The sequence below is a fragment of the Nannobrachium achirus genome (genome assembly GCF_963921795.1).
Source record: "Nannobrachium achirus genome assembly, chromosome: 13".
In the NCBI taxonomy this organism is placed as follows: Eukaryota; Metazoa; Chordata; class Actinopteri; order Myctophiformes; family Myctophidae; genus Nannobrachium; species Nannobrachium achirus.
In genome coordinates, this window is record NC_137833.1 from 24,207,000 (window position 1) to 24,220,060 (window position 13,061).

The window sequence follows — 13,061 nt, forward strand, 5'->3', positions numbered from 1 at the left end:
CCTCGGTCTTGCATTGATTTCATTGGTTGGTGCGCCAGATCGGCCAGGATACCGAGAGAAAGACATGCGTCATATGACACCTCCAGACCAAGAGAAGCAGTCCACTCAGAGAGTGGGCGGGTCTATTGGCTGGAGCCAGGCAAAAATGATCTGCCAATCCACTGGAAATCTACTGTCTTGCCAATGACAGGACATGTGAAGTTTTGAAATGGCACATCTGTAGATGAGTGAGTGAGTAATAAAGGCCTACACAGTAAGTGTAAGTGTTAATTTATCCACTTCACTTGTAACTCTGAAAGCCTACACAAATGCATGTACACCATCTACTGTGCACTTCACATCTCCTGCTCTCCTCATCTCACCATACCATAGTTTACTTTATATTAATCTTAAAATCCTATAAAAATGCAATTCATTATTATTATTATTATTATTATTATTAATCTAGCTAATCATAAGTCATGATCTGCACGTTGTGTGTAAGAACGACAGCAGACATTTAAAGGTCAGCAGTAGACTATATTAGTAACAGGAGCTATGGTTCACTGATGTATTCAATATCCATTAGTCCTATCAATTCATCCATTAAGACATTCATCCATCCTTTCATCTAAACACACTGATCCATGATTGCACACACACACACACACACACACACACACACACACACACACACACACACACACACACGCACCCGCATACGCACTCCCACGCACATGCACGCACGCACGCACGCATTTGTATTAGGGAACAAACTCAAAGAAAGCTGCAAGGCTGCAACAACTAAACAACAAAGCTCAGCTGTACTGAGGTTTTTGATACTTGCTGCACTGTAACCTTTTTTTATGTGTTCTTGTTTTTTATTATTTCTTATAAATCTTTAACTGTTTTTAATAATATTCAAATTGTATTCCTTTTATAATGGGATGCTTTTGTCTTCATGCTATTGTTGTTGTGTAGGGCACTTTGAAATTATTGAAATGTGCTATAGAAATCTACATGCAATGCCTTGCACCAGCTGTGTGAAGCATGAGTCTGTGTGTGTATTTATGAATGTATTTCGCTGTCCAAGAATGTGTCCACCAGAGGATGCTGAAAATGCCAAAATAAACTATTAGTAAGACGCCCTAAGAGTGATGTCGTGCACATGGGCGCGTGCACGCATCCGCCTGGGTGACAGCAGACTGCTGGGCGAGCGCTGGCGCTTTGGCATGGGATGCACAGACCTTGTTGGTTGTTTAAGTTGGACAAAATGTGGCCATATTTCCCAAATATGGAGCTGACTGATGTCTGACATCATAGACCACATGAGACTGACAATATGTCCATATATGGCCAGGCAGTGGCGGTACTCGTCGGCGGTCTCCTCCGGCACATCGCCATGTGCGACGTGGAGCTGGCTGTATGGCCTACTTGTGCGCCAGCAGAGCCCTGATATTTATATATCAGGGCTTGTTGATGGTGACGTCACCAAGAATGCTTAATATTGATGACATCAGGGATCTTGGCCATATATGGAGTGTGACATGAGGCGTGACGGACGGACAATTTGGAGGTTTTCATACTAAATGCGACCTACGGTCGCAATAACAGTCTGTGACTCAAAATCCTTACTTAAACTAATCAAACCTCCTAAATATACTGTACATTTTGTCAACAAATAAAAACTAGACTAAAATGAAGCCAAGTGAAAATTATGACGGCATCAAGGCCCGCCAAAATACATTTTAGTCCACTAAATCAAATGTAGATTTAGTCAACTAAAACAGAAGACTATAACTACATCAAAATGTGCTGTCAAAATCAACACTGGAGTGTAGCCACATCCGCTGCAAGAGCATGCGGCATAATGCCCAGCTCATGAGTGGGATTTGAGACCTGAACCGGCCCTAAGGTAGTGCATTACATTTTTGAGGCACCAGGGCTTATAATGCCCTCCTCTTTCCCACCAGCTAAAATCTCTCAGTCTCTGCTGGAGTTGTCTATATAAGGAACACCAAAGAGAGTCAGGGGCCTCCGAAAGGGGTGTTGTCAGAACCCCCTGGTAGTGGCTAGAAAAATACCTGCGAGATAGCGTGTGTGTGTGTGTGTGTGTGTGTGTGTGTGTGTGTGTGTGTGTGTGTGTGTGTGTGTGTGTGTGTGTGCGTGTGTGTGTGTGTGTGTGTGTGTGTGTGTGTGTGTGCGCTTGTGCCTGTGTGTGTGTGTGTGTGTGTGTGTGTGTGTGTGTGTGTGTGTGTGTGTGTGTGTGTGCGTGCGCTTGTGCCTGTGTGTGTGTGTGTGTGTGTGTGTGTGTGTGTGTGTGTGTGTGTGTGTGCGTGCGTGCGTGCGTGCGTGCGTGCGTGCGTGCGTGCGTGCGTGCGTGCGTGCGTGCGTGCGTGCGTGCGTGTGTTTGCGTGCGTGCGCGCCTGTCATCATACAAAAGGTATTCCATTACTGGTTGGGAGAGCAGTCTTGTGATATATTTTTAATGGAGAGCAGGGCAGATATAATACCCTCCACGATGTGCTTTTCTTTGTTTAAACAGTTTGGTTGGAAAGTTGAGAGGGAGAAGGCGGAGCGGAGCTTGTAGGAGAGAGCTGAGGTTTTGGTGGGATTCAGGGGTTAGGCATTAGGTATAGGTTTCTTAACAGTGACCCCTCCTCCACTAAATATATGATGTACTTGGTCAGAGGCAGTGGTGGAAAAAGTATTAACACTGCAATGTAGAAATACTCTGTTACAAGTAAAAGTCTTGAATTCAAAAGGTACTTACCGGTAAGTGAAAGGACAAAAGTATTGGCATCAAAATGTACTTATATAAAGTGCCAAAAGGAAATGACTCAGTATGCAGAATGTGCCATTTCTAGTTTAAAAATGTACAAACATCTATTGAAAATAGCAGATCTACAAGCTCACAATGCATTGCATCGCGATGCATTATGAGCTTGTAGACCGAACTATGATGATTCATCAGACTGGCCTTCAATCTATGTTTAAAGTTACTGATTGAAGATGAGGATTTGGCAATGTGTGTATTCCTCTGTCTTTAATGGAGAACTGCATCCTATGAGTGATACGACTGAAGGGAGGATGGAGATTGTTGGATTGTCTTGTTGAGAGATGACAAATGAAGTTTGCTTTGACTGGCGGAGAGGCCCAGAGCTATGCTAGGATAATATTATGTCTCTATCACATTCAGGATGTCTGCTAGGTAACGCCAGGCTGGAGCTGTCATCACTGTTAAGAGCAGAAACATAATCTGTTGAAAACACGATCGATCTGATGACCTTGAGACATTTTATTTTTGCTTCAGAAAGGTGTTAAGGTAGTTTCTCACCTCCTTCTCTTTCATGTTTACCCTGGAGAGATTTGGTCTTAGAAAGAATCATGTACGTTCCCAGTGTTGGACTCAGGAAGAGTAATATGTTACTTATTACTTCTTTAAAAAGTAGTAACATTATATTACTTATTACTTGTTATCAAGAGTAATGTTTTTTATTACATATCACATTACATTACTTTTACAGTTTTTCTTCATATTCCGTATTTTGGAACAATACTGAGTACCTGAGACGAATAACAGTATAAGTCCATATTTGAATTTTTTTGAATATATATATTTTTGGATTTACCAGACTGTAAACCACAAACTAGTCATTTTTATCTGTTAAATTGTTAATGCACTCCCCCCTCATTTTGTTTAATTGTTGGTTTTAATGTTATCTGCTCCCTTTGTCTGCTGAATATTGCTTGTACGGACTTATACTGTTGTTCCACAAACTGCTGGAGATATACTGTTTTTCCACTTTCCATAAGTATTATGTCTTATAATTCCTAATATATATGAGTGAAGTAAAAAAAATCTAATTCAACAAAATGAAAGAGGAGTACATTAACAGTGAATGCCACCCTTTATTCAAAATCTACAAAACTGGTGCCAGCCATTTTGCTTAATTTTGCCTTTTTATGGGGGCCAAAATCATATTTTGTACTTAAATTACATATATAAATCTATGCTTCTATCGAAAGCCACACTACCCCTCTTACAAAGGAAAACATGTATATTTATATATATATATCCTATCATTAGATTTGGGCTTCAATAGAACATGTGTAAGATGTCTTGATCATCATCATATGTGTGTGCTGTGATGGGCCCTGTGTGCAATCTGGAGTGCAATACCATTTGAAAACCACCAGAGGGTGGTCTCCTACTATCTGATCAACTAACAGAAGAAGGAAGAAGACGTCCATCTTTTTTTTGGTTTGGGCCTGTTGTTTACATTTTGGCCAGGCCTTTTAGCTAGCATGCTACACACTTCGGAACCCTGGCGATCGCGATCAAGGATAGGTAGAGAAGAATGGATGGCACCGCTGGAATCCTGAGAATTCTGCGTTTTTTGAGTACTTATAGTTCGTCAGGGATGCACGGGAAAGTGTATAAACGAACGTTTTAGATAACATTTAAACGGCCGGAACCAATCTTCGGCTATACCGATTTTCCGCCGGACTGTGTTACACTGGTGCTACAGTCAAATCGGCCGTATCGCTCAGGTCACGGAGGCATATGGCCAACTTCTAGAGCGATTTTTTTGAAATTACAATTATGAAAAAATGATAAAACTTTTGATTAATTAAAAAGACGTAAAAGACGTTTATGGCACCGAGGTCCAAAGACGTATAAGACGTTTATGGCGTTCAGTGAGTTAAGACTTTAAGAGATTAAAAACTTCTAGTTTGTGGTTTACAGTCTGGTAAATAAAAAAAATACGGACTTAGACTGTTTTTCGTCTCAGGTACTCAATCATCCTTACAGGAGTCATTGCAGATGCTTCGACAAATTTGGATAAATTGAAGGCAAATCTGTTGCCCATACAAAATTTACGATTGACAGCAATATTGTATCTTTGAGTGACAAACTCTAAATAATGACGATACCTCAACTACTGTAAGTGTTGAAGATATGCCTGATTGCCTGTAGAAAACGTATACTATGTGTGGCAGTGGCTTTGTTTTTGAGCCTTGCTTGGAGGGGCAAGGACCTGCCCCAGACCTACACACAGGCTACGTCATAACGTTATGTGATGGCGCATGCTTAGAAAGAACAGATCTACAAGTGAATAATACGCAGCATCTCAAAGTGTTGATAGCTTCTATATTTGTCCTTTTTGCACACAAACTCCAATGCGTTTTAATGAGCTGAACCCATACATTGTTTTCAACGAGTAACACAATGTTACTTGGATCAGTAAGGAATATATTACTAGCGCCATCTGTCTTGGCCATATATGGATTCTGTTAGTGTGCTTCTCCCAATAGGGCATCATCTGGGATACAATCCCTTTTATGCCCATATAGGGAGATCCCTAACAGAATCCCTTTTATGCCCATATATGGAGATCCCTGCTCTGAGTATCTGACATCACTGTGATGTCACAGTGATGTGTCAGGGAAACCACAGTGTCAGGAGTTACCCATCCGGACATCCGCACAGACACGGACCCTGCTCTGAGTATCTGACATCACTGTGATGTCACAGTGATGTGTCAGGGGAACCACAGTGTCAGGCGTTACCTGTCCGGACGTCCGCACAGACACGGACAAGCTGTGACGGTTCTGAGAGTAAACTGCGAACTACGGTCACAATACTGGGGAAAATAATAATATTACAGTAATATACCAGTAAGACTCCCTAATCGGGAGATAGGCGACTGTCAGGTCGGCAACCTCTAACGTGTTCATTTCCAACACCGTATCAACAAAGTAAAACGTACATTTGTACAACGCATGCTCTTGTAGAGTGACCATTTCTTGCTATTTTTGCACAAAATATAAACACAAAAATATAAACTGTCATTTAGTGAATTCTACGTAGCTGTTCGAGTGTTGGATTTCAGTTACCTATGACACAGAAGGGTTTCCTAGCGAAGCGGAGGCGTCCCTGCCATCCTCGGTAGCGACAGCAGCAGCCAGCACTCCATATCCTGACGATGTACTCCAGACCAAACACAACGATCATCACAAACTCCTGTAGGACACACACGCACACGCACACAGATAAGCAAATGTACACACACAAACACAGACACACACACACGCGCGCGCGCCCGCACACACGCACACACGCACACGCACTCACACACAATCCCTCATATACTGTGCACACCCCTAACCCAAACTGCACATAATTCGGAGCACATATCTTCGAACGGGCAAGGACTAGTAATGACAGATGTGCTCGAGTGTTGCATGCTGAAAAAAGCTGATCTACAAGCTCACAACGCGTGAGCATGTAGATCTACTATTTTCAGAGTGCAACACCCGAGCACAACCAAGCATAAAATCACTTGTCTTTTAGTTCAGCCGATATCCCTGTTGTCTTCCCTTAGTACGGGTCTATTATTTTTTTTCTATTAGTTTTACTTCCTGGATCTCTTCTCCACTAGTCCCTCCCTTACGTTTTAGTCTAGTTTTTATTTGTTGACAAAATTGTCATTATATTTAGTCTTATAGTTTTAGTCATCATAGCTTAGTTTTTATTTTGTTTTTATTCAGTTTTCTTCTGAGAAAAAACGTAGGCAACAAACATATTTCGTCATACGTCTCACTCACTCACTCACTCACTCACTCACTCACTCATTCACCAACTTACTTGCTCGTTCACTCCTTCACTCACTCAGACAAAAACAGACATCGGAGATTAAAACGGTCTCACACAAAGACACACAGACAGATAGACAGACAGACACGCACGCGTGCACATGCGCACACAACCCACACACAGCACGGACTGTGTAAGCTCTCACGGTCACACGTCATCGTGTGTGTGTGTGTGTGTGTGTGTGTGTGTGTGTGTGTGTGTGTGTGTGTGTGTGTGTGTGTGTGTGTGTGAGTGTGTACCACTACCAGAATAAGCAGACAGTGGGAGGAGATGTCCATATGAGCAGGGATGGTTGAGAACACTGAGAGAACCAGACACCCAAACACCAAAATGAACCTGTAGGACACACACACGCACACGCACACGCACACACACACACACACACACACACACACACACACACACACACACACACACACACACACACAAACAAAGGAAAACAGTACATTAATATATACGCTTCTTAATAAATGCTACAAAAATAAATCTTATACTGTAGCACAGTAGAATCGCACACACAGGTATGCACGCTCAAATTCATTTAATGTACACAAACTGCTATTTTTATCACTGTCTGACTGTTTCCCTACTATTTTATGGCATGGCTTTAGGCCAGGCCATCTATAACAGAGATGGTCTGCACTGTATACTATTGTATGTCTGTCCCCTCAAACGTAGACCAATCACAGCTTATGCTGCTACAATAAGGGAGAGTGTTTTTAAATCTGGAAACAGATTTCAACATTTAGGTGTTGTTGTGGCGCCACATACAGGGGACCTATTTGCCTATTGGCTGTCGCGGCCCTCCAGACAATGGGGGGGAAGGGGGGAAAAGAACTGCATTAGAGCCAATCGCAGGCGAGTTTAACGCTCCTCCAGACTATGGGTTACAAACGGCAACGGGAGCCAGAGAGAAAAGACTCTGCAGCTGTAGATCGGCTATCATTCTTTGTGTTATGCAACCAAATGTTTATGATACAGAGAGAATCATACACCTTCATTGAAACATAGTATGTACAGTAGGCCTGCAGCTGGCTAGCCTGCTTGTGATAAATAAAACAGAACAACGTGAAGCCATGTGACTCTTTTTTTTTTACTCGAAAGTCGGGGGGACGAAGATGTGCTATTCTGTCCATATTGGCACTAAGCTAATGTAACGGCGACCATGGTTGGGGATATAATATGAGAAGTGTGGAAAACGTCATCAGACAAGGCAAGAAACACTCCCCCCTTCTTCATCAATTTGTACATTACTTGTCTTCATTCATTTCAAGTGTTAGCTAGCCGTTAGCAGCTAACGTGCTAACGTACAGATAAGAGTAGAGATTACAGATCGCTATGTCACTAATGACTGTAATGAGCCCTTGTGCTCGCATTAGCGGCGGTGTGCCCACTCGTCTGTGGTTAAAATAAAAGATACAGTTTCGCTACTCACCAAAACAAAGACAGATTTAGAGAGTTGAAAGCCTACTTTACTTAGTGGGAACATTCAAAGCCCCCCACGTCACGTCTAAAATACACTTTTTATCCAGAGAAGATAATATTTCACCGGAAGGCAAAATCTGGTCAATGGACATTTCTATTGACAAGATCTGTAGAGGGCGGTGTGGAGTAACTAAAACCTCCGGTAAAAGTTTTTTTTTCTCTGGCCAAAAAGTGTATTTTAGACGTGGGGTGGGGGGATCTGAGGATTCCCACTAAGGAAAGTAGGCTTTCAACTCCTTAAATCCGTCTTTGTTTTGGTGAGTAGCGAAACTGTATATTTTATTTTTACTACGGATGAGAGGGTGTGCAGCCTTTCCTGCCTCGCAAGGGCTCATTGGTGACATAGCGTCAAGGAGAACTCATTATGGATCAGAGCTGGTTATGAATCAGCGCCCGTCGCCGTAGCGTAATAGTTTCAAAGTAGAAGGATACAAAAACAACTTTTTATGGACGACTTTGGGGTAAGTAAGTGATTTGAAGGAGGATATATATATTGATGAAATGAATAGTTTCAAAAACGCTGTGTTATTCTCCGCATGGAAGACAGGCTCATGTTTCTCTCCTCCTGTCCTGTTCTCGCAAAAAGTACTCAATTGTTTTACTTAAGTAAAAGTATCAATACTGCAATATAGAACTACTCTGTAAATGCAGTGGAGTAAAAGTACAATATTTGGATCCGAGATGTAGTGAAGTAAAAGTATTGGAAATTGGAAACACTCAAGTAAAGTACAAATACCTCAAGTGTACTTATAAGTACAGTACTTGAGTAAATGTACGTAGTTACTTTACACACCAATGTAAAACCAGAAAGGGCTAGCGTTTTCCACGCTTTTTTCCACCACTGGAAAAATTGCAGCGTTTTCTCTTCTCTTTCTTGTTAATTCCCTCAATAGAGTTTAAAACGACCAGTTCTACCGGAGCTAGCATTAGCCATTAGCCAAACTGTGGACAGTGGAGAGAGGAGGAAGGAAGCGTGTTGCCAGACTTATGGGAGAGAAACAAGCAAAGTGGTATATAGATCATAAAAAGTGCGCTCCCCTCCTTTACTGTATGGTGAATTGACAACGTAGTGTGTTTGTGTCAGCCGAGCCCATGGACGGATTAACCCCCGCGAGGGCCGAGCCCAGGGACGGATTAACCCCCGTGAGGGGCCCCCCTAAAAAAGGGCCCCCCCTAAAAAAAAAATTTTTTTTTCAACTTTTTTTTAAATATTGACTGTGTGTCAATTCTTGTTTGCAGGTCTTTCAGTCTGAGTGTCACCTCGTTTAAGCACCGCTGGTCTGACCAGTTTAACATTCACCAGGTTAGCATTCACCAGCGTCTGTAGGTTAGCATTTCACCAGGTTAGCATTCACCAGCGTTAGTTTTACTGAGGTTAGGGATAGGGTTAAGGTTAGGTTTAGGTGTAGCTCCGTACCCTGACTTTCGGCACCTCCGCGCAGCCAATCACAAGCTACCGCTGCCTTAACCCAGTTGCCTTTTTGATACACTTGACTGAAAGACCCGAAAGACTCCCGCTACAGTATGTACATAACAAACAGAAGCACTTCAGTACATGATACTGTAGACCAGCGGTATTCAACTAGATTAGGCAGGGGGGCACAATTGTAAAATGACTTGAAGTCGGGGGCCACAAGAATGTGACAAAAGAAATTAACAAACAATGTTCACCGTTTGACGGTGGTACAGTAACTTATTAGGGCCTCATAGAGGATTCAGGCATTTTGTTGTTTTTTGTGCCAGTCCATTATAGAGCATAGGCTTAGATTTTGATGTTAAGAAAAGAGGAAGTAGATATGTCAGTTCTGCATGGGTCATTGGCAAGGAAGCGTCTTTGCGGGAAGAGTATTTCAGGCAGGCTGGCAAGGTGAAGTGTTTACATTTTCATAGGAATGAAAGGTTTTTGCTTTTGTTTTGAGCACCCGGCTGATGAGAGCACAAGCTCTTATGATGAGAATGAAGATAGAGAAGATAGAAGATTGACACAATCCAGGTGAATTATTTGTTTGGTGTAAAGACCCAGAAATTGTTTCAAATGGACTGCACTCAGAACTCATCTCTTGAGCTCTTGTATGTTGATGTGCCACAGAAATGTAAATGATAGAGCTTTTGCCAAGCTTCGTCTGATGAAGAGCTGTGAGGCTCGAAACGTCACATCTATGGTGTAAAGGAACCAAAATACATTTTGAACGTTTGGAGCATGATTCAGTGTGCTTACTTTTCTTCATGGCTTTATGGCAACAGGAAATTGCTGAACTACTTGAAAGCTGAGAAGTATAGAAGAAGTAGAAGCAGGCAACATTTCTGGCTGTTTTGTTTGTATTATGAAAAGTTTTCATTTTTACTTTTGGTACAATTTAACACCAGATACTTTATACTTAAGTACATAAGAAGTGAGCTGTATTTTCTCAAAGGTGACTTACTCACCAAATTACATTTAACTGCATTTGGGTCTTGAATTTTGGGACCCTGAGTTAACATTCCTCCATTCTAAATAGCAGTCTACATTTTATTCTTGTTGGTTTGTTATGAAAAACATTCAAAATGGTCATCCTGTACAACCAACCATCCAATAGTAATTTTTAAATACATTTTCACATTGAAATATGGAACGTTCTCCAAGGGCCACAAGAAAGCACCGCTGGGGCTGAATTTGGCCCGCGGGCTGCCAGTTGAATATGACTGCTGTAGACTCAACAACCTGGAGAAGTAAAAGTTAAAGTCAAGAATTGTGTGAAAATTGAAGTTGTAGTGAAGCATGTTCTTATTATGTAAACAGGGTATTGTATTTTATATTGTTGTTATCGTTAGTTACCTTTATAACTTGTAAGGATTGTGCAATTGTGGAATAAGCAACACAGCAAAACGTGCCAAAATTTGTCAAAATCCCCCAATATGCTTCTACGCTCTGGTTTTCAGTGACCTGCCAGTGTGTGCTAGTCACAGGTGTGATGCCACGTTTGTACCTTCAGGAGTGATGGAAAAAAACACTCAAATGTTTTACTTAAAGGGATATTTCACTTTCAGGAAAACCTTTGGTCGGGGAGTGTCTGATAAAATGAATATCAAATATCTAAATATTGAATCAAGCAAATTAAAATCTGTCCAAGTTGTTCACAAAAGCCTGAGTAGAAGATGAAATGACCAAAAGTGTTTTTGAAAGTGAAATATCCCTTTAAGTAAAAGTATCAATACTGCAATGTACTCTGTAACGAGTAGAAGTGTGGAATAAAAAATGTACTTGAGTAATAATCAACCAAAGTTAAGTTTACAAACCTTTTTTGAGGAGTTGTACAGTAGTATATAAATCACTATTTAGACCACACTACACTACTCAGAAGGCAATGGTTGTCCACATTTCTTTTGACACGGATGAGTACAGTAATCACCATATAATCGTTTCACATTTCTGTATTTTTTTATCCAGACACTTATCAATATGTATCCAGGGGCCTAACGTTCTCCAGCACAACATTGCAGACATTTTTCTATTTAACTGTCGCACATGTTACTGCTCCATTCCAATATCCCGCATCGACGCCTTTCCAAAGTGAGAGTACTGAGGTCCCAAATGGCAATCACAATTATCTTAGACCATGTATTTCAAGAAAACATACAATATCTTGTTGGAAAATACTTTCTGATATTATTGGTTTTCCTTTTGGTTTTCAAATCTAACAGCTGGGAAGTTGGGCAACAACTGATTGAGTAGAATCATTTTAGGCTATGATATGACAAAGGGAGCTAAATGGTGTCTATATTAATGTTTAATACAGAGCAGTTTCCTTCTGAAACCGCAAATCTAGTTACTTGGTTACCTAAATATTGATAACAGTATTTACTAGACTCTAGTCTTGTTCTCTATTTATAGTATATCAGTCTTCTTCCCAAATAACTTATTATCGTCTGTCTTTTCATCTTGGTATTCTCTCTTTCCTTCAGACTTACTTTATCTAACTTTATGTCATCTCCTCCCCACCGCACGTGCACACACACACACACACACACACACACACACACACACACACACACACACACACACACACACACACACACACACACACACACACACACACAGAGTACACACACACACACACACACACACACACACACACACACACACACACACACACACACAGAGTACACACACACAGAGTACACACACACACACACACACACACACACACACACACACACACACAGAGTACACCGCTATGCACGGTATTACTAAATCTGCCGTCCATGCCTTCTGTGTCTGTCTGGATGACAGTAAAGACCTATTAGAGAGCAAGCCACTATCAGATCCAGATGTGAGCTGGAAGTCACTCAGAGATCCAAGCAGGCCTCGGCCATAACTCAGAGCCAGGTAGAGGCCTATCAGCCAGGCTAGACGGTACCCCAGTAAACCACCCCCACCCATCCCCATCATATTTCATATAGATCCCATGGAAAATAAATGGTGGCATCAATCAAAAAGTGGATTGGCTGTGGCCAGCAGAGAAAGAGAGAGCGAGACAGAGATGGGGAGAGACGGAGAAAGAGAGAGAGAGAGACAAGAAGATTAAAAGAAAAATAGTGCATACGCACATACACATGTAAAGTGAAGAAAAGAAAGAAGGCATACAGTGTGTGTGTGTGTGTGTGTGTGTGTGTGTGTGTGTGTGTGTGTGTGTGTGTGTGTGTGTGTGTGTGTGTGTGTGTGTGTGTGTGTGTGCGCGTGCGTGCGTGCGTGCGTGCGTGCGTGCACTGTAAACAAAGATATGAATAATAAATCGTTTATAGTTAATGAAGTCAACGTCATTGGTCTCAAAGACAGATTACAGGACTCATATCTTCAAAATGTCTTTATACCCAAGCAATGTTGTACCAGGGTAGCGTTTAGGCCGGGTACACATTGTAGTGTATGGGAGGGGCTTACAGTACATGTACAGTATGT

The 13,061-nt window shown here is 41.6% G+C and overlaps 1 protein-coding gene across 1 annotated transcript in view; it reads right to left on the reverse strand.

Annotated features, from left to right (window-relative positions):
• Positions 1-13,061, reverse strand: part of LOC308297227 (potassium voltage-gated channel subfamily KQT member 5-like) — a gene marked incomplete at both ends in the record, with an annotated part of 146,722 nt that overhangs the window by 35,792 nt on the left and 97,869 nt on the right. The window contains 2 exons of the mRNA XM_080740643.1: positions 5,881-6,007; positions 6,886-6,976. Coding sequence (XP_080596769.1) covers positions 5,881-6,007; positions 6,886-6,976 — 218 coding nt within the window. The remainder of the gene's footprint in view (positions 1-5,880; positions 6,008-6,885; positions 6,977-13,061) is intronic.